The sequence below is a fragment of the Aedes aegypti genome, chromosome 3 (genome assembly GCF_002204515.2).
Source record: "Aedes aegypti strain LVP_AGWG chromosome 3, AaegL5.0 Primary Assembly, whole genome shotgun sequence".
Lineage (NCBI taxonomy): Eukaryota > Metazoa > Arthropoda > Insecta > Diptera > Culicidae > Aedes > Aedes aegypti.
In genome coordinates, this window is record NC_035109.1 from 55917731 (window position 1) to 55940831 (window position 23101).

The following is a 23101-nucleotide window of genomic DNA, read 5'->3' on the forward strand; positions in this document are numbered from 1 at the left end:
CCGTCGATTGTGTTGTAGGAAACCAATGCCAAACAAATACATACAGCTTCTCCGCTCTTCGGTGAATGATTGCTCTGCAAATATATGTGCGCAAGTCGCGCATGCACTTTGCTTGTGTTGCTGCCGTGAAGCATATGTATATGCTTCATCGACCATGGATCTGAATCGGATTGATACAATAAGATCATGATGCTGAATATCATTTCCCTACATGCACTCAATACGCTGATAACATGAAAAGAGAACCGGCAGCTGAGCGAATGCTGATCCAATCCAGCGTAAGCCTAAAACATGATTTGGCAAAAAGACTAAAATACAGTTTTGTGTACCTCGTTCTCTGTTTGTTATTTGAGCGTATTCAATATTGCGAGGCAGAGCGACTCTGAAAATATCGGCATTTTGTTGCGGTGTGCTAATCGGAGACACCAGCTGTGCTTTGTTTTGATTCATCCCACGACGTCACTTCTTCCCCTCCGTCTATGTGTCCTATGTAACAACAGAAGGAAGGGAAACGTTGAGCTGTATGTAGGACATTTTGCTCTCTCACTGATTCTCCCTCAATTTTCCCCCCGTTTTTATGAAGGTTTCGCCCACATGATCATGTGTGAGTTTTCCACTGCATGACGTGGTGGTGGTGACGGCTGTGTTGCAATCAGCACCAGCCGTCGGTTGAAACAAGTAATTGCGGTGGGGAATGATGACGATGACGACGACGTCCATCTTGTTGTAGGAACTCGAGAAAGGATCCCACGCCTAACAAATACATACAGCTTCTCCTCTCTTCGGTGATTGATCGCTCTGCAAATAGAGCTTAGTGACATTTGAACACACGAAGACTAGCATACGCTCGTCATACACAGTTTGTTTTTGTTTTCCTCAAAGAAACTTGCACACGCTTTCCAGACTCAGCAAAATGCATATGGAAATATTACCCAATTTGAAAATTTTATACCCGGATTCTGGGTATTTTTCGAGACTGAGTGCATATTGTTTTCCTCTAAGGTTCACAAGTACATCTACACTAGGGCACCCATACCATTGGACGTGATAACCACTATATGTGTGAGCAAGTCGCGCATGTACGTTGCTCGTGTAGCTGCCGGGAAGCATATGTATATGCTTGATGGACCATGCAACTGAATCAGATTGATACAATGACATCATGATGCTCAATCTTGTGCTCAATATTGCGGCGCTTATTTCAAATCCACATCCAGCGGCGGCGGTAACGCGCAGAAAATATGCGCGCAATTCAAACGCAACGTCAAAATTCAAGTAGGCTTGGATTTTTTCGTTCTTCATGGACGCAAATGTTTCACATTTGCTAAATCTGAAACATTTGGAGATTTTCATTATCACTGCGACGGTATATCGACATTTTCAGATAATCGCATTACGTGGATTTATCTTGCAGAGCACAATATCATTCCCCTATATGCACGCAATCCGCTAATAATATGAAAAGAGAAGTTGCAGCTGATCCAATCCAGCGAAACGGTAAAACATGGTTTGGCAAAAAGACCAAAATACAGTTTTGTGTAACTCATTCTCTGTTTGTCACTTGAGCCTTTTTCAATTTTGCGAGGCAGTGCGACTCTGAAAATATCGACTGAAACGATTGAGAAGCAGTTATTATGGCATTCTATACATCTAAGTACCCGGATAAAAACGTATCATTCAGTGAATGGAATAAACCATTAATGTGCAATATAACGTATTGGATACAATACAGCATATTGTAATTGAATGTCGAAGCAATATTATTCATGTTTGGATATACAATTCAAAAACAATATAATATATTGTAACAGAACATTTCTCGATTACTTTTTCAAATCGACGTAAGTAACTTTTATACGGTTTTGAGAAAATTAATTAGGAAAAATCACAATCTATCTTCTACAACTGTTTTAAAATGAATCACCTTTTTAACATTTTTTTGCCGTGTACTTCGCTCAAATTTTGCATACACTCAGCTCACGTTCAAAAACTAGGTAGTTTCTATTATTTCCCTCAAAAATAATTATAAGAAAATGATAAGCCGTTTCATTCAGTTACTTTCGACGTTTTTCTACCAGTGTAAAATCGGCTCAAGTAGTGTTTTGTTTTGATTCGTGGTTAAGTCACTTTGTCTCTCCATACAGCGGGGCGGCGAAAGTAGTGGTTAGGTTGCGAAAGTTGAAAATGTTACTTTCGTCGTTTTGTAAATCCGGAAATTAAACGTTCTAAAAGTGAAAAGTTGAGTTGGTACAGAGCGGTGCGTGTAGAATTCCGCCTGCTTAACACGTAGGATCGATAAAGTAAGTTTGTATACTCTTTTGACTTGAGTCTGTATGAATAAGTTTTCGAGATTTTATTGTTTTTTTCAGTTTTGAATATCGCCCTATTGGTTTTATTCCTTGCAATTTTGATCAAATTCCTATTTTCGCGTAAAACAACTGTTGCTTTTTTGTATGTAGCTTTGCTGAAAGAAATAAACAAAACTAGCCCAAAAAGCAAGAAATGTTGGGTGGAAAATATTTAAAAAGTAAAAATAAGTAGTTTTTTAGAAGTCACTTGACATTAGCTGTAACGACGAATGCAACCATGATTCAGTTTGTTGAATTGTTTTTGTATTGTACAATAATACACGAATTGCTTATCAAGACAATACATGAACAATATATCGTATTGTATTTTCAAAATGTTTGTATGAGAAAATTTCTATATTTGTATTGTTACGATACTTAACCACCCATCCATTATATTGCAAAAATCTCATAAACCATACAGTGAACTGTTCAAAACAATATATTGTACTGTAATTGTATTGTCATTTTACAATATACTGTATTGTATTTCCAATATATTGAATGGTACTGTTTCAATACGTTATATTGTTTTTGTATTATATTTTTTAATCCGGGTAGTGTCTCAGACATGCTTCTACAAATCATTCTACCTTTTAAACTCCATTCCAAAGCTTTATTCAGGAATGTCCAATGTAACATTAGAATCGTGTTTATTCATAAATGTTACATAGAACATGTGGTTGGTTCTCGGATCAAAGGTCCAATGTAACAATTGATTAAAAGCGATGCAGTTTTGAACATTGGTCTTTTTGCTAAGCTTTTAATAGATTAATTTGTTGTTAATATATCAGAACGAGTGTTCTAGTGTGCTGCTAAGTGGTGCAAAGCAAATGATTTGCAATGATAATCTCGTTTTGTTTACATTTGTTACTTAGGACGTTTTGAAAAGTTACGCGAGATTTCTCTCTTTTATTCTTCCGCTGTTCTACACTGAAACAAGCGTTGCAGTAATGAGAACCATGAACATGTTTTTAAATTTACTATTCAAACCACGATTGAGCTATCATGAACGCTTTTTATTTGCGTTTTGTTCCCTCTCTATCCAACCGCGCCGATAGCCGAGCGGCTAGCGTTCGCGCTTGGCAATCGCCAGACCCTCGGTTCGATTCTGGTTTGCTGCAAGTTTTTAACCATGATATAGTAATTTTTACTATACAAATGTTGCCATGGTAAAATTGAATGCACAAAATATTCTAAATAAATGTGAATAGACCATTTCCGTCAGACCTTACCCCCTATTTTTATATTTTTCTTCGAAAGACGATTATTTTTAATGATTATTGACGCTTTCAGATCTAATTTATATGCACTCCTGATATTATTGTACATTTTTGAAAATTCGAGAATTGGGTCCTAAATTTTTTAATGAAATTTTGTTTTTATTCAATAACACGAAAGAGCACCTTACTGCAACTACTTTAGCAATTTTTTTCGCTCAAATAACGGCTATATCATGTTTAAACTTCAATTTAAAAATTGGGTCCATAAATGAACCTTGACACTTAAGATCATGTTTGACGTTCGCTTAGTCGACAAAAACATCACAGGGGTTTAAGTTTTAACACTGGGGTTGTTCCTATCTGACATTTCGGAAGGGACACGGAAAACAAAATACACCCAAAATTTGAGTTTAAGCCAAGGGGTGTGACAAAATCTAAAAAAATGTTTTTTGGGCTCAAACCAACGGAAAACATTAGAAAATTGAGTAAACATGTGTTATTGGCCTGAACTTAAGCGTTTGGCACTAAAATTGGGACAGGGCTTTAGGACCCTATTTACCACATTTTGAGTAGTGCGGCACAGTTGTTTCAACCCTGTGGGTAAACAAAGTGGAGATTTTCCCACAACTTTCAAAACCCCTGCGCTGAGTGTTTGTAGATATGACGAAATGTCAATGTCAAATCAAGCACACGAGACGACACGACAAAATGGAGAAATCTGAGGTCCGATGGGCAAGCTTCGTTGTAAATGAAGCCCATCCTTTAATATTGTACTTATAACAAAAACTTTTACCGGAAGACGACTGCTAATAGACCGTTTTAAGCTTAGCAAGTGATGGAATTCTCCTTGGAAGCATTTCTGCAACGCTGTGGAACGTTTTCTACAAGAGGGGCATATTGGCCGGTTTGTTTTGAAACGTCAAGAATTGGACCATTTGCAGATAACGTCTTGTACTCGCTTTAGAAGCTACCTGGCAAGAGAAAGTTGCATGCAAAGCATGATTAACTAAGTAAATAACACTTTGACACCAAAAACTGTATAAGTAATGGATTTGCCACTGCGATAGAGCAGTTTTTCCTTAGGGGGGGCTATACCTGTTTACCCTACCGTTTGATATCTGCTGCTTATGTCGTCAAGCTGTTCCGGAACCATATGACCAATGGATTATACATACTTCCCCATTTTACCACTCTCGTAGGTCTCCCCGAAAAATCTGCAAACGGTCCAATTCTTGACGTTTCAAAACAAACCGGCCAATATGCCCCTCTTGTAGAAAACGTTCCGCAGCGTTGCAGAAATGCTTCCAAGGAGTATTCCATCACTTGCTAAGCTTAAAACGGTCTATTAGCAGTCGTCTTCCGGTAAAAGTTTTTGTTATAAGTACAATAGTAAAGAATGGGCTTCATTTACAACGAAGCTTGCCCATCGGACCTCAAATTTCTCCATTTTGTCGTGTCGTCTCGTGTGCTTGATTTGACATTGACATTTCGTCATATCTACAAACACTCAGCGCAGGGGATTTGAAAGTAGTGGGAAAATCTCCACTTTGTTTACCCACAGGGTTGAAACAACTGTGCCGCACTACTCAAAATGTGGTAAATTCTCGAATTTTCAAAAATGTACAATAATATCAGGAGTGCATATAAATTAGATCTGAAAGCGTCAATAATCATTAAAAATAATCGTCTTTCGAAGAAAAATATAAAAATAGGGGGTAAGGTCTGACGGAAATGGTCTATTTAGTCTGCACAAATCAAGTGGCGTTGTGTATTTAATTTAACCCTCTGATATAGTATTTTAAACCGCAACGCTGTTCTCAGTGTATCCAACCGCGCCGATAGCCGAGCGGCTAGCGTTCGCGCTTGGCAATCGCCAGACCCTCGGTTCGATTCTGGTTTGCTGCAAGTTTTTAACCATGATATAGTAATTTTTACTATACAAATGTTGCCATGGTAAAATTGAATGCACAAAATATTCTAAATAAATGTGAATTTAGTCTGCACAAATCAAGTGGCGTTGTGTATTTAATTTAACCCTCTGATATAGTATTTTAAACCGCAACGCTGTTCTCAGTGTATGGCAGTAATTGATGTCGGTTCTGGAACCGGAAAATATCACACTGAAACAAGCGTTGCAGTAATGAGAACCATGAACGTGTTTTTAAATTTACTATTCCAACCACGATTGAGCTAGCATGAACGCTTTTTATTTGCGTTTTGTTCCCTCTCAATCCAACCGCGTCGATAGCCGAGCGGCTAGCGTTCGCGCTTGGCAATCACCAGATCCTCGGTTCGATTCTGGTCTGCTGCAAGTTTTTAACCATGATATAGTAATTTTTACTATACAAATGGTGTCATGGTAAGATTGAATGCACAAAATATTCTAAATAAATGCGAATTTAGTCTGCACAAATCAAGTGGCGTTGTGTATTTAATTTAACCCTCTGATATAGTATTTTCAACCGCAACGCTGTTCTCAGTGCACAAAGTGCCAAAAGTAGGGCCCATTCACAAATTTCATAACGCTAGAGGGGGTGGGTGGGTGTCCTAGCGATGTTACGGTCCATACAAAAATCAAATAACATTCATACAAAAAGCGTTACAAGGGGGTGGGTGGGTGTCCAAAATGGCCAATTGGATCCTAAAATTTCTAATGAAATCTTGTTTTTATTCAAAAACACGAAAGAGAATCTTACTGCAACTACTTTAGCAATATTTCCCGCTCAAATAACGGCTATATCATGTTTAAACTTTAATTTAAAAATTGGGTCCATAAATGAACCTTGACACTTAAGATCATGTTTGACGTTCGCTTAGTCGACAAAAACACCACAGGGGTTTTAGTTTTACCACTGGGGTTGTTCCTATCTGACATTTCGGAAGGGACACGGAAAACAAAATACACCCAAAATTTGAGTTAAAGCCAAGGAGTGTGACAAAATCTAAAAAAATGTTTTTTTGGACTCAAACCAACGGAAAACATTAGAAAATTGAGTAAACATGTGTTATTGACCTAAACTTAAGCGTTTGGCACTAAAATTGGGACAGGGCTTTAGGACCCTATTTCAGTGTTATGAAATAAATGAATGAGCCCGTAGCGTAAAGTGAAAAACGGGGAAAAATAATTGTCAAAAATGCATTAGATTGATTAAAACATAATTAACATGTGCCTATTTATATGATTTGTACAATATAAAGATGATAAAATTCAATTATGTAATAATGGCTCATTCACAAATTTCATAACGCTGCAGGGGGTGGGTGGGTGTCGTTAATGTGTTACAGCTCATGGAAACTTCAAAAGATTTTCATACAAAATGCGTTACAAGGGAATGGGTGGGTGTCAAAAAAGGATCATGCGCAAATTACGTCACGCTCCAAGGGGGGGGAGGGGGTCGAGCCAAGCGTGACATGCCTTACAAAATTTTCGCAGGACTCATACAAAAAGTGTGACAAAGGGGGGGGGGAGTGGGTCGAAAAAGTTGAAATTTAGCGTGACATAATTTGTGTACCATCCCAAATGGCCATTTTTGGCGTTATGAAATTTGTGAATAAACCCTAAACAATAATCTAAAAAGAGTTTCCGTTTTTCTCCGTGCACTGATGCGTACTGTAACATCGTTTTCGAACGATTCTTCCACCGAGTTTTTTCGAAGCAAAACTGTCAGATTTTCTAACCAAATTTATTTGAGCCTCAAACTTTAAGAGGAGCTGTTGTTTTTATTTACTCGCCAATCTCGAACAAAACCGGTGCCGCACGCCGTTAAAAATCTGCAACAATCTTATTTTCCTAGTCACAATGGATAACCGACTTAATCGATATGAGAAAATTGATTTTCTAGGAGAAGGTCAGGTATGTATCAGAAAATACAAGTGTTTCTGTTATGGTTAATAGCGATTTCTTTCCTCCCCAGTTCGCTACGGTTTACAAAGCCCGGGACATCGAAACCAACGAAATCGTCGCGGTGAAAAAGATCAAAATCGGTAACCGGGAAGAGGCGGCAGATGGCATCAACCGTACGGCCTTGCGAGAAATCAAGCTCCTGCACGAGCTACACCACGAGAACATCATCGGATTGCTGGACGTGTTCGGCCACAAAAGTAACGTTTCGCTGGTGTTTGACTTCATGGACACGGATCTGGAAATCATTATCAAGGATCCGAAGATTCTGCTGACTCCGGCGAATATAAAAAGTTACATGATTCAAACGTTGAAAGGGTTGGAGTATCTGCACCATCATTGGATCCTACATCGGGATTTGAAGCCGAACAATTTGCTGCTCAGTGGATCCGGAATACTGAAGATTGGTGATTTTGGTTTGGCGAAATTTTTCGGATCTCCGAATCGGATCAATACCAATCAGGTCGTAACCCGGTGGTACCGATGCCCGGAATTGCTGTTCGGAGCTCGACAGTATGGAACCGGAGTGGACATCTGGGCTGTGGGATGCATTTTGGCGGAGCTTTTGCTGAGGGTTCCATTTCTTCCGGGCGAAAGCGATCTGGACCAGTTGACACGAATCTTTCAGGTGATGGGAACACCTACGGATGAAAATTGGCCCGATGTTAAATCCCTACCGGACTTTGTCCAGTATAAGCATTTCCCGCCCATTCCCTTGAGAGATATCTTCACCGCGGCCTCGGATGATTTGCTGGATTTGGCGAACAAGCTTCTTGCCCTGTATCCGTTGCACAGGTGCACATGTACTGAGGCCCTTAAGATGCCGTACTTCTCCAATAAACCTGCCCCTTCGATTGGCAGTAAGCTCCCGATGCCGGCCAGTTACTACGCCGGAACGAAGGATAAGGAAGATAAGCAGCCAACGCTGAAACGGAAACTGGCGGAAACGGTGGACGGAGGAACGCTTCCCAAGCGGTTGCAGTTTTAGCCGGTCGGGTGAGTCTAAGTTCTTGTTTTAGATTTTATTCTTGCTGGCAAATTCGTCCCTTCCGTGCTTTCCATTGTAGAATAAACATTTTTTTTCTAATAGTTTGGAATTAAGATTGTATTGAAAGAAAGCCAGAACATAATTGTTAGTATAACAAATACAAGCATTAGCGTTAGCGTAGTTACGGTATACTTCGTAGATAGGATACTAGCAACATTCAAGTGTCATTTGATAATCTCATCCAGACTGCTTTCAGGAATAAGGAAGGGGAGTAAACCTTGATCCAATCATGAACAATATTACCAAAAGCATGAATATTGCTATTCCTGGCCACGTCCATCTTTACCGTAACTTGCGATAGTGAAAGGAAATGTTGATGTAGCCCTTACTTAAGGTGAAACATCTCGGAATCCAAAGATGGCCGGCACAATGGCCGCCTTGTGCCCCTACTCACGTTTTCAAAGGCACTAAACTGGAGAAATAGTTAGCAAATTTTTCTGATCTTCTTATTTTAAACTTTCTGCCAGTTCACAAAGCCAAAATAAAAAGTGCACTGTTGTTGGATGCTTTCTTCGCGAGATTTGTGCCTTTCAAGTTTTAGTTCTGTCTTCAAAGTTGATTCCAAACCGACTCAGCGACACCCTCATAAGTGCTACGGAGGAGGAGGTCAGTAAGGATTCGCCTGAAGAGCTAGCGGCAATCAAAAGACAATGTATATGTTGTGTCTTTTGAATGCTGGCAATCAAAAGACAAAACATATGTTTAATTATTTATATTAAGAATTAGAAATGCTATGCAGTACTCGATTCTTTAGTTTCGATAATTCAGGTCTACATTTCTGCTCAGAAGTAAATTTAAGCAGGACCGATCTCCCCAGGGTCATCGGATTGTAAAAAAAGAAAAAAATACACGCTCACCACGCGGACAAAAAGAGATAAAGAAAAAACATCGCACTGTCAGCTAGCTAACATTCTTTCGACCGCACGCGCATACCGAACAAAATGTCATTCTCGGAAAATGAACATTCAGCTCCGCAAAAACTAACCGATCAACATGCATACCAATCCAATTTCTATAATAAAGCGGTTCATACAAAATTAAACAAACTCACCGGATTTGTTGAAATTAAGTGCCATCTGTAACTTCCGGGCGGAAAAATACGCTTCGTCGTATACACTGCGGCAACCAAAATGCAGCTAAATTCCGGCACACAACACACATTTATATCACTATTTAACTTCTTCTCACTAAAGTTATAGTGAATAGAACAGTAACATTTAAATATTGTATGAAATTATAAATGAACAACACAAAGAAAATATATTTTTAAACGACAGAGAAAAATTTTCGCGTCCGGTTCTTAGCACGGCACACTTTGATCCATATTTGTTAGAATAACTAATACAAGTACCGTAAGGAGTCCTAAGGACGCCATTCACCGCTCATTTAACAGCATTTCAACATGTTAAATTCTGTCAAAAATCAGTCGTTCGATATTTTTCGTAACTTTTTGCGCTAGACGCAAGATAAACCATTTGTTTTTGTAGGAAAAAAATTAAAATGTGAAAATTGTATAATGGTACCGAATGACATGTATGCCAATGATACAGGTTTAGGGTGCCATTCACTGCTCATCCTAAGTATGTGGCCCTATACACAGCACTAGTTGGAATCAATTTACTTTCATTAGCTGGTTGTTATCTTTGTACTGTAGTACGACAACATATTTAACATTAGCAGCTAAGAATCATGTTTTGATCTGCCATAGTAAAATCATTGTTGAGCTCATATTTATTGCCTTAAACAGCCTAAAATTATTTTTTAGAAAAAAAAAATAAGACAAAATCATATAAATATCATTCTGATACAACCCCTCTTGGTATATCAATACATGCTAATAACTTTTATAGCGAAAATTTGTTCAGATTTTTAATAATAACTCAATGAGCGGAGAATGGAACATGAGCGGTGAATGGCGTCCTTACGGTACCTTCAGTTAGAATTTCGCTATGGATAGAGACGCATTTTTGGGGCCCAGATAGCCGTAGCGGTAAACGCGCAGCTATTCAGCAAGACCAAGCTGAGGGTCGTGGGTTCGAATCCCACCGGTCGAGGATCTTTTCGGGTTGGAAATTTTCTCGACTTCCCAGGGCATAGAGTGTCTTCGTACCTGCCACACGATATACACATGCAAAAATGGTCAATCGGCATAGTAAGCTCTCAGTTAATAACTGTGGAAGTGCTCATAAGAACACTAAGCTGAGAAGCAGGCTTTGTCCCAGTGGGGACGTAACGCCAGAAAGAAGAAGAAGAAGAGACGCATTTTGAACGCGTTTCCGGGATATTTCAAGAGGAATTCCCAGGGAGATTTTCTGAAGAATCGCAGAGCGATCAGAGAGATAACTACCATTAGCGTAACTTGAACTTGAATCTTGAGTGGGCTTGACCCATTCGATCATAATAAATCTAAAGCGATTTCTTTGGAGTGAGAGCAACTACAACTGATTCCGAAAGGTGTCGGTGTCGAAGCCAAAATACCGAAGAACTGCTTAAAAAGTATTTATTCCAAGATTGAAGTGCTGCTCCCCTGAAGTTCTTGTAGTTCGATCACTCATGAAAGCTGTGCCGGAAATTTATGTTGAACACGTCCAAAGAACCCACAGAGTGCAAATTTTGCATGTGTGAATAATTAGAGTTCCAGTGCCATCGTCATTGAGATAGTTATGGTCATTATCATATTTTTGTAGAAAAGTAGATTTTCGTTGTTTGTTAAATGCAAAGTAATAGGGAGCCGGATCCTATTCTTGGCATTTTTGATTCACTTCGGCAGTGTTTTTTTTTATAGCTAGAAAGCTCTTATTTGGCCACTATATGCGTCGTTTTTGCGAAGTTTCAGACAATTCGGCCGAGTGAAACCCTCCATGCCATGCCAGAGTATATAGAGAAAAAATTATTGACTTCTGAAAAAGCGGACCACATTCTTCATTTTTAATAACATGGTTGTAACTTCACATGTCTAGAATATATTGTCAGCTGTTAAGATTTTCATCCAGTATCCCATTTTGTCAATGAGTTGTTCAATTGATTCATCCTCGAAATCAAGATCGTATCCTTGATCGTATCCAAGAGACTCGCAGAATGTGTGGTTCTGGCGTGCTTTTTGAATCCTTCTGAACTATGAGTCCCGCACCATTGTGCGTAGGCTGTTGTTCCTCGATCCTTTGTAAAATCGTACTAAGACTTGATTTATCGATCGTTTGGCCTTGTTCAATAAATTCAATAATGGCAAAACAAAAATTAGGCTTAAGCTGAGTTATTCGATCAATCAATCGTTTCTAGTGAAATATTCTGATTCTTTGATAACCAGTGTGGTGGCAATCGGATTTTACAGTATTATTTGAGAAACTTGGATACCCATTCCCTGGTATCGCAACGGTTGATCAACTTCTCACAAATAACTGAAAATTCAATAGGAATGATTCAATAATAACGTTCAAGGACGAACAAAATACGTACCTACAGTGCCCCAATTTCATTTTCGTACAGGATACTGTTTTCACATCAAGTTAGTAAAAAACTATTAAATGATGTATTGAGTTTAAAATACTTTATCCACATTTAAGGCGATAGGTGCCAATCACAAAATGTTTCCATTTTCATTCATCTTTGGATTAATGGAAAAGTATCAATACTTGATTTTAGACATACATTCAAATGTATGTCTAAAATTCACCCAATTCCATATTCGCACACCTACCAAAATTCAAACGTACAACATTCAAAACTAAATTTTGAAGCTCTATTTGATTGCTGAAGTTCTTTATTATGATGTTCAGACGTAGTGAAGTACATTTGGACAATTTATTAGCGAACATATGAGAAATTTAGGTAAAATTATGAGAAATGCCAGTTTTTCAATGATTTTTGCTACAAAATCCAATACTTCGAACAATAACGTTCATTTTTGTCATTGGATTCAATCTATTAATTATATTCGTTAGCTGCGACAGAAATCATAAACAGTTTTTATCCCTTTTGAGTTCAGAAATTGATGTGCCATAACTTAGAAACTCTTCTAAAATGATATTTTTAATCAATGTAAACCAAATTTTCATTCTAAACAACAGGTAAAGGTTTGTTTTGAACTTGTCTGTAAAAAGAATATGAACTACGAACTTTGTTTTACAATAAAGCACCCAAAACTTCGCTGTACATACCTCTACATAATTGATGTTATCAAAATATTCAATTATCTCTGAATTAATATTCAAATTATTTTCAAAATAGCACTCTATTTTGCAATTTATTGATTTTATAAGAAAATACAAAATAACTTGAATGAGCAGAGAGCATTGATATACTTTTTACTAGAATATATCCTGTTGTTTTCATCATTTTAAAGTACGTTTGTGTTGCGGTTACGGCAATAATATTTATTCTATAAATCTCTTTAATTATGTTTGGTAGTAAAATGTAAATTGAAAATAATAATTACGCAATGTTTTGATAGGAACATTACCTATGAATTATGTATATCCATTTAGGAGCCAAGCTGAGAGAAATTGACTAAAATATTTGCTTTTGGATTTGTTATAAATGTTGTATAGGTATTACCAAAGATCCAAAAGAATAATTAATAATAATAATAATAATAACTTAAGTTGTCGATATTCACTCCTAGCTACTCTAAAACTGATTATAATTCTTTGAAACTTGTGCAATATTCGCAGTAATCATTCTTAAGGAAGTTCGATTTACCGAATATTTTATTAAACGTGGGAAAAGTGGTATTTTTCCTAAATTTACTAAAAACTTTACTAAAGTTTCAAATATGTTCGCTCATAAAATTTCCAAATGTACTCTACTACATCTGAACAACAAAACGAAGAACTTAAGCAATCATCTAGTCGATTAAAAATTAGTTTTGAATGTTGTAAATTTTTTTTTACTCAATACTTTTCCATTATTCCATTGCTTAATCGAAGATCGAAGACTTAATTATTGAGGCGTCAGATTTGAAAACGGTCTTCGGCAAAGTTGTAGCTGATTATTGTATCTCACAGTATCAACATAGTTCTAATCCCCAAGAGCACATGGACAAACACTATGTAATAGTAATTCCCATATAAAAAATAAAGGACTTGTGCAGTCTCAGTTTTCATCCAAATGAGCTCAAATTTTGGGGGACACTCAGGATCTGATCTAGAATCGAATGAGCGGTGGGAAGCAAAAAAGATTTTTTGAACCACTCTAATAAGTATACAAGGTTCGCAATTACCATAGAACGTGCTGATAATTCAAGAAACACTATACTCAAAGCGTTAAATGCTATTATCATGGCCAAATCATGGAACTTCTCTAAAAAAAGGTTGCCAAATATTACGATTCTAATATGTTTACTTCGGACAGCCGATTAAAAGGAAGATGTTGATTGAAAAGTTCCAATATAAGAGAACGCACGGAAATCTCGTGGAATGTCTATGCAAAGCTAGTTCAAAACATAAAAAATGGGGTATAGGTGTATCCACATAAAAAAGTTTCTAAATACTTTATTGAAAGATTCCATTGAATTCTCTTGAAGACGCTATATCCGACGCCTTATCCAATTTTCGTAAAAACCAATAACGAGCGGTGAAAATTCTACGGAGCAGAAATGCAATTGCTGTCCCATGATGTTAAGAACTAACATTAGAAATGTTGCTGTTATAATGTTGTCGAATCATTTCAACAAACTTAACTCGATAGAAGAAAATTCAAGTAATACGAATAAAATTTTCTTTGTGTACTTGTTACTTATGTTATTGTTTATTGGAACGCCTTAACAAATGTTAAAAGTAAAAAAATCGTAAATGTCATTGTTAGTTTTTGAATTTATTGTTCAAAACAATAAACTTTTCACTTGCCCCACCTGTGAGGCAAGTGAAAAGTAAGGAGACGGTTTGCAAAAACTTTTTCTGTACTTTTTTCTTCAATTTTACATAAAAATCAATTTCAGTATACTGCTTATATTAGGTGGGAGTCAAGCTAAAAAATATACACGACCTCATTTGTTGTAATTTAAGGTCTCTAGAATTTGAAGAATCCCAACTATGCGAAATCCATTACCCTCTTGCCCCACGGTACCATATTGGAGTTCGATTTCATTGGTACTGTTGGCAGACATTTATGATGATTTTGTTGAGGTATTATTGCCTTTAGAGTGATGAAAACTCATGAAAACAAAGAAGTGCCCAAAGGAAACGTCAATTTTAAATGGGCCCTTTTGCTCCTGTCAATGGAAGAAATGGCCAATCTAAATGTTAAAAACAATCCGCATAATTTTTTATAGTCGTCCTTTTGGTAGAACCTAACAAAATGTATTTAGAAAAGTTCAAATGCAGTACCATCAGTGCACCAGTTTCCGCTCATGTTCCAGTAGCCCGCTCACTCTGAAAAAAGATAAGTTTACACAACGAAAATTTGAAAACTTTAGCCGCTATACAATTCAAATCGACGAATAGAATCATACTGTGGACATTTTTTTGTGTATTTACTCAAATTACCTTACTTTTTGAACTCGTGAGCGGGCTACTGGAACATGAGCGGATACTGGTACGTTGACGGTATTATGTTGTTTTTCACTGTGATTCTATAACTCGATTTGTATTTTTTTTTGTTAGTTTCGCCCGTTTGAAAAGGGTCAACAGAATTGTTCATGCACTCGTAGTGTTTACATTTATTTTGATTCCCTGATTTCTTGACCAATTGTTAAATATTATTTGATTGAGAAAAAATACATTATTTCCAAAAGGGTATAAAACACGACCGTTACCCTATGTCGCTTTCACGATGCTAAATGACATAATTTTTGTATGACCTTTTCTTGCTGTCACTGACTGGCAGACTGGTCCATTTTTCCATGCAAATAAATTCAGATTGTGTTAGAATAAGGGCTCAATGCTCAAGTGACATGATCGATTTCTCTTTATTGGTCTTCTCTTCCGCGGAATGAAGGTGACAAGATTCAAGTTTGGTGACATTTTTGCACATAAGAAAGCAAGATTGCGTTTTGCAGTAAAAAGTACAATCAAACATGCATCTCATGTCACCTTTATTCACGAAAGAGATAATCGATTTGTATTTATATTGTAGAAACTGATCATGCTACTTACGCTCTTATTGTAGCACTTGCTTCAAGTTTCAGATTGATGTTTTGGTTTTTGTTCGCCGAATCTGAAGCCGGCAATTTTACGCTGTTGTGAAATATTGTAGAAAATTCGTGAATTTTGTAATCTATTCCTATTTTAAACGTGCAGAAAAGTTCTAAAACTGCTAAATAATATCAAAGGTAAGTGCAGCTTGTTCTTCACCCAAAAATCCATCGATTAACATTTTGTCCTCTCATTTTCGATCCGGCGAAAAAAAAAAAAGCAATGACGGTGATAACGCTTATCTCGTCCAACAAATGCTTCGGCGGGTTGCAAAAAATCTACTCGCACAAGTCCAAGGAGCTAGACTGTGAGATGAAGTTTGCCATCTTCTTGCCAGCCGCGGCCTCAGATGGAAAGCTTCCGGTTGTGTACTGGCTCAGCGGACTTACTTGCAACGAGACCAACTTCATCCAGAAAGCCGGAGCCCAGCGATACGCTTCCGAGCAGGGCCTGATTGTGGTTTGTCCGGACACTTCGCCTCGGGGTGTCAATTTGCCCGGTGAAGATGACTCGTGGGACTTTGGCAGCGGTGCCGGGTTCTACGTGGATGCTACCAAGGATCCCTGGAGCAAGCACTACAAAATGTTTAGCTACGTGACCCAGGAACTTATCGACGTAATCAACAATAACTTCCCGACTGTTCCGGATAAGCAAAGCATCATGGGCCACAGTATGGGCGGCCACGGGGCGCTAATTTGTGCGTTGAAGAACCCGGGTCTCTACAAATCGGTGTCGGCCTTTGCTCCGATTAGCAATCCGACCAAATGTCCCTGGGGATTGAAAGCATTCGGAGGCTACTTCGGCGAGGACAGTAAGGATGAATGGAAGAACTGGGATGCTTCGGAGCTAGTTGCTGACTACAATGGGCCGCCGTTGGAGTTGTACGTGGACCAGGGAACTGAGGACAGCTTCTTGAAGGATGGTCAACTACTGCCTAACAATCTGGTGGAGGCATGCAAAGCAGCTCAGATCCCTTGCGTATTGCACATGAGAGAAGGGTACGATCATAGCTATTTCTACATCGCTTCCTTCATTGAGGAGCACCTAGCTTATCACGCTAGACACCTGAAGTAGAAGGATTGAGTTTTATAAAATTGATACTGAAGGAATTTTAAAGTGCGATATTATGAATTGGAGCATTTATTTTGTAAACAAGGATTGTTCCATTGAATGAATCCGAAAACGCCTTTGGCAACTAAGTAGAAAAAACAATTAAGTATTCTGATGACTAGGACTTTTATATGTATCCTTTTAAGAAATCATTCGATTGACTTCGATTGACCTGCGGGTCCGAAATAAAACCTCCTGGATAAATCGAGTCTAGTACACGACACCGAAGACGGCCCTACAGATATTTTTTACAGTTGAGTTCGCGTATCTGTCAAAGGATACAAACTCTAGCGGAACTAAATGCTATAGTACTTGTTTATTTATATGCATTCCACTAAACAGCTTGAAGATTTTTTAACTCCTGGATAAATTCCACCAGTATTTCTTCCAGTAATAACTCCATAATTTCTGCGAGAATCCTGTAAAAAGTTCTTCGAAGCCTTTCTGTAAAAATCCTCCATAATTTTTATCTTGAAGCTCTCTCAGAGATTTCTTTGGAATCCTTTCATATATTTCTACAGGAGGTTGAGACTCTTCTAAGAAAAAAACATAATAATAAAGGTTCTGTTAACCCTCTAATACCCAACCCCGCCTTTAGACGGGGTACACTTTGGAATTTTGTGTATTTTTTCGTAGCTCGGAAATCGAAATGATTTTATTTTTGGCTTAAACCTTGACTCATAACACGCATATCTATAAGAAAAGTTTGTAGTTTGTGATAGTGAAAAGTGATATACCTAATGGATAATATATCTGAAGTGTTTACAGAAGTTGATGAGTGATATTCAGTGGTATACGTGATACTGTCGATAGTGAGTGATGAAATGAAATGGGGAATTAGGACCTTTTAATAAAACTATTTCGTTCTTCACTTTAACCACTCTAGTAGCATCTTCTTCTACTTGGCATTAACGTCACTGGGACAGAGCCTGCTTCTCAGCGTAGTGTTCTTATGAGCACTTCCACAGTTATTAACTGAGAGCTTTCTTTGCCAATGTTGTCATTTTCGCATTCGTATATCGTGTGGCAGGTACGATGATACATTATGCCCAGGAAAGTCAAGGAAATTTCCATTACGAAAAGACTGCAAAACTACGGTAAGGGCTGATTGCTGCTAGGGTACACAGTAGAGTGATGCAAATTTTGAAATGTTTGCTCCCCTATGCTTAAACGATTTTATTTATGGTAATTAGCATCCTCCCAAAGATTTGATTCGGAAGAAATTTGACTGTGCACACGCCATTTGAAGTTTGTATGGAGATTACTATGGAAAACACCAATCTTTTGTGTTCAGCCCTCTATCTCTTCATCATAATATTTTATGGAAAAGTGAACAAATTCTTCTAATGTGAAATTCTCCAGGCTACAACTTTGCCGAAGACCACTTTTTGATTGGACCTCAGGATAAATTGTTATTCATCATCATAAAGTTGGTTTACATGCAGCATGCTTCACCAACTGTTCGGCAGGCAACAGTGGTGCTCCTGGCGGGAAGAATAGATCAAAGTAATCCAGGCTACTATGTTCTACAGCAAAAAAGCAGTGTTGCTCTGAAAGTAAGTGAATGATCATCTCAACATGATTTAGACTTAGTTATCAAAAATAAAAAAAATTCCTTACGTCTCATCGAAAAGTGGTCTTCGGCAAAGTTGTAGCTGGGAAGTTTTCACATGAGATGAGTGTGTTTACTTTTCCATAGATTATTATGTCGAGCAGTTAGAGGACTGAACACAAAAGGTTTGCCTTTTCCATAGTAATTTCCATATAAACTTCAAATAGCGTGTGCACAACCAAATTTCTTCCAAATCACTTCAAATTTTGGGAGGATCATTTTCATCATAATTGACATCGTTTAAGCATAGGGGAGCAAAAACTCCAAAATTTGCATCAGTCTAGTACACAGTGACCATTTCAGCAACATTGCTTAGGAACGTCTGTGTGATTAACGCAATAATTCTCAATGAACTCAATTTCATCGTTTTTTTTTTAAGATTTCACAAAACATTCACACATATTCGTATGAGAATTATATATATATATTTTTTCATAGATGCCTTCAAATATTTTCTATTTTATAAGGAGTTATAAAATCTATGGATACCTCTGATAATCTATATAAATAAAAATGGAATGGTGTTTGTATGTCACGAAATGGCTCACGAATGCGTTGACGGATTTGAATGATTCTTTCTCCGTTTTGTTCGTCAAGGGTTCCGACGTGTTTATGTGTATAAAAATCCAAGGATATTCATCGGGAAAGTACAAGGCTGGTAGCGAGTCACTTTTTAGTGACTTGGTCACTTTTTTGAGGTCAGTCACTTTAAAGTCTCTTTTTCGAAGCCATTTCAACTAAAGTCACTTTTTTCGTCAAAAAGTCACTTTTTTCAACTATTTTGAGCTAATTTTTCGGGAGAAAATTTTGAATCGGCCTACTTAATTTAAAATCCTGGAAAACCTGGAATTATCAGGAAATTTTATTCAACCTGGAAAAACCTGGAATTAACAGAGGATTTCGGCTATACGCAAGAAAAAAACCTCGAACCACCAAAGGCAGTGTCCATTTATTACGTAACGCTAAAATTGAATATTTTTGACCCCCCCCCCCTCCGTAACGCTTTTTGTATGGGAAATTTTGAATTTTTGTATGAGCCGTAACGCTTGAGCCTACTCCTCCCCTCCCCCTAGAGCGTTACGAAATTTGTGGATGCCGCCTAATTATTATGGCAGAATATGTCCTTTTTGTAACACATTTCTTCAATCAAAAAAAAATTTCGCTGCTGTTACAACTTGAGATATTCAGTCAATTCACTTTAAGTTATTTTTAATATTTATTCCGAATAACTTGTTTAAATAAGGAAGTAGGACTTAGGATTGCTAAAATGGGAAAGGCAAATACGATTCCCAGTTCTAGTTTCATGAGCACATGAAATAAATTATATTTGTAGGAAAAGATTGAAGCAAGTAAAAATAGTATATTTTCAGGTAAGCAGATCAATTTTAAAGGCTTGGATAGCGGAATTTGGGGCAAGTGTGCTACCTTAAGCAAATTGTTCTCTAACTTTGCCCAAGGCTTATAAAAACCACCAATTTAGCCTCATGATGATAGTTTCACATCTTTTCATAACCACTGTGCCATTTTGAATGAAAATAATTTCAAAAAGTATTAGTTTTTGAGCTTCTCAAATATCATCCAAAATAACCTATTTTTCGACACTATGGGGCAAGTGTGCCACCCATATGGGGCAAGACTGCCACCGAATGAACATCGCATGTTATTCTACTTGTAATGAAATTTTCTTTATTTCATATTAATATTACTTAAAAAGCAGACGCTAATCGATAATTTAAAAAATAATTTTAAGTTTACCGTAATAAGGTGATGCTTTATAACAAGGTTCAAAACATGCGTAACTCTCTATTACTCATTCGAATAACTAAAATGGTTATTTTTGTCTCCATTCAATACAATATAAGTAGTATCCTTATATTACGGCAAATATGTATAATATTACACTAGATCAGCACTAAATAACGGTAAAATATTGATGTAGATATGTAAAACGGTACTTAATAAGCCGAAAAACATGTTATTATTGAATATTTTGAGATAAAATCACTTTGGGGGCAAACATGTTAGTTATTCCCCTACTATACTTCAGAAACCACTACCGGTGCCTCATTTTAGTTTATTATTATGATTTTGTTGATGATGTTTACATTTTTATAAATTTCACTTCAATAATTTTTGTTTACCAAATAGGTGGCACACTTGCCCCAATAACTATACATTTCAACCAAACTGGGTTTTGTATGCAATACTAAATACTTTTTTCGTTCAAATGCCACAATAACTTACACATTTGAATATTTTCACGATGTATAGTACGTTAGAAAAATCTGTTAATAATTTACCTTTTACCATGCTATTTGAAAACAACGAAATCTTATTAAAACCACTCAAATTTGGTTGTCTTTGCAAAAATCGATGTAAATACGTGTAAAATAGAGCAATGTTCATCATATTTTGATTATTATATTGTGAACTATGAAGGAACATATTGTTAAGCTCAAAGAAAAAATATATATTGTAGTTTTTATAAAAAGCAGGGGTGGCACACTTGCCCCTATGGCACACTTGCCCCAAAGTCCGCTACTATTTCAATGCATATCTCTAAAAAGTGTTTATTTTTAGTTAAGGTCTCTAAAGACATTATAATCAATATGGTATCTAAAGTCATTTTTTTTGCCATAACCCACTCTTTTCCATGGTAGCTCCAGAGCTCATTTATTTTTGACGAACTTGAGGCAAACCGAACCATAGGAATACTATGCATTAGTTTCTACAGTCAACTCTCCGTAACTCGATATTGAAGGGGCCATCGAGTAAGGGAGGTATCGAATTATGGAACACAAAACCGGTGCAAATGCAATCCGAGGGACCATCGCAGTTGCCATGAAAACCAACTTTTACTGTGGTTCTCTAACTCGATATCGAGATACGAAATATCGAGTAAGGGAGAGTTAACAGTAGATTATGATTCTATACTTATTAGATCCAAAAGTCAACTAACTTTTTGAATAGTAAAACTATTGGTGAGCAATCAGTTTACTATTGTAAAACAACCAATAAATTTTAAACTGATTTTGAAAAAAATAGACCCTTTGAAATATTGTTTTTTGAATTACTTTTTTACAAAAACGCTTTTTCATAAAGAATCTGTCGATTAAAGTCGTCGGACATAGATGGTTAATCTGCTTGCAATGAATTCTGGTGCAACATTCTAGAGGCCCCAGAGAAACCTTCAGAGACTATTACATAACTATTTATCCAGAGATTCCTTCAGGAATACTTTCAAGAACTCCACCAGGAATGCCACCAGCAATTTTTCAATAGGAGCTCAGAGGAATTTCTTCTCAATTTTATACTAAAAATTTTAGAGCATTCCTACGCAATTTTCACAGAGATTACTCTGAAGAAAAAATCTCAGTATTTCTTCCAGATCACTGATTCTTTCACAGATTTCTTCATTTTCAACTTCTAGGATTCTTCCCGCATGCCCTACAGAAGTTATTCCCCAAAGGTTTATTATAGAGTTTTCGAAAAAAATCGACATTTTTACAAGAAACCCTACACTAATTCCTACGCATTTTTCATTTCATCCAGGCATTTTTATAAAGATTCTCCCAAAAATTCATCCATAATTACTCTCCGGAATTTCTCAAAACCTACTTAAGCTATTATTGTATAAAATCTTTTCCAAGAATTGCTCGATGAATTGCATATGGGATTCCTCATTAGATTCCTCTAGAAATTTCTCCAGCTTTTCTCCAAAATATTATTACTGCGGCTCAAACACTTCACTGATATTTTTTCAAATACAATTTCCAGACCTGCATAGATTCTTTAAAATTTCATTCATGGTTCCACACTAGTTAATACTACAGCAATTATTACAGTCATTGCTCCGACCATTGATGGATTAATATGCTTTTATTATCATAGCAATTTATCAAGAAATATATTCATCAAGAATTCGAGAGATCTTTCAGTTATCCTTGTAGGTATTCATCATTATAACTCACACAAGTTTCATCAGAAATTAAACTAGGATTTTTTCTAGAAATTCCTCGTGGATTTTTAAAAAATTTTCACAAAAAGTATGGATTTTTTTTTAAGTTTGAGTTTTTTTTTCGTTCGTGGTTTTTCTTTAAAAAATAAATACATGAAGGTATATAATTTACGGAAAACGAAAAGTTACTTGTCGTAATTTTACGAGGAAGTCTTAGAATGTGAATAACTTACATTAAACTTACTGATGGAAAATTTCTTCCTTAGTCGGCGTTTAAAGGACGCGGTTTAAGCAGTATTCCAATCAAATTCGATTTTCTGTCATCATTTTTTATTTGCAATATCGATTAGTGCGTAAAAATATTGACCTTATTAGGTAGAAGAGCTGGAGTTTAAATGGAAATGTGGATTAACAAAAATTTTAATTTTACAGATGTTCCAAATTCTTATTAAAATGTACAATATAAAATACTTTGGTAATATAAAAGACACAAAATTTTGAAAATCTACTAAAAAAGGATTATTTACGTAAATATAAACTACCCTGTTTGAAAAAATTCTAGGCGGTATCTTGTAAATTTGGAAGCACAATAAAAATGTCCAAATATGGTACTCAACTAGACCTACTACCTGTAGAAGATCATATGGAATATTCCCTATCATGATTGATATTGATCGTAAAACAGTATACTAGAATTGAAATAAAATTGATTACGGCTTACTTCTCAAGTCACTTTTAATCACTTTTTCGAGAATAGAAAGTCACTTTTTA

General features: G+C 36.7%; 2 protein-coding genes across 2 annotated transcripts; both read left to right on the forward strand.

Annotated features, from left to right (window-relative positions):
- The first annotated feature begins 7233 nt into the window (after positions 1-7233).
- LOC5579886 (cyclin-dependent kinase 7) lies at positions 7234-8561 on the forward strand. Its single transcript, XM_001657815.2, has 2 exons — positions 7234-7424; positions 7486-8561. The coding sequence occupies exons 1-2, from the start codon at positions 7371-7373 to the stop codon at positions 8458-8460; spliced, it is 1029 nt and encodes a 342-aa protein (XP_001657865.1). The 5' UTR covers positions 7234-7370; the 3' UTR covers positions 8461-8561.
- A 6906-nt stretch (positions 8562-15467) lies between these two features.
- LOC5579885 (S-formylglutathione hydrolase) lies at positions 15468-16805 on the forward strand. The gene is made up of 2 exons (XM_001657814.2): positions 15468-15787; positions 15871-16805. The coding sequence occupies exon 2, from the start codon at positions 15873-15875 to the stop codon at positions 16722-16724; it is 852 nt and encodes a 283-aa protein (XP_001657864.1). The 5' UTR covers positions 15468-15787; positions 15871-15872; the 3' UTR covers positions 16725-16805.
- The last annotated feature ends 6296 nt before the right edge of the window (positions 16806-23101 follow it).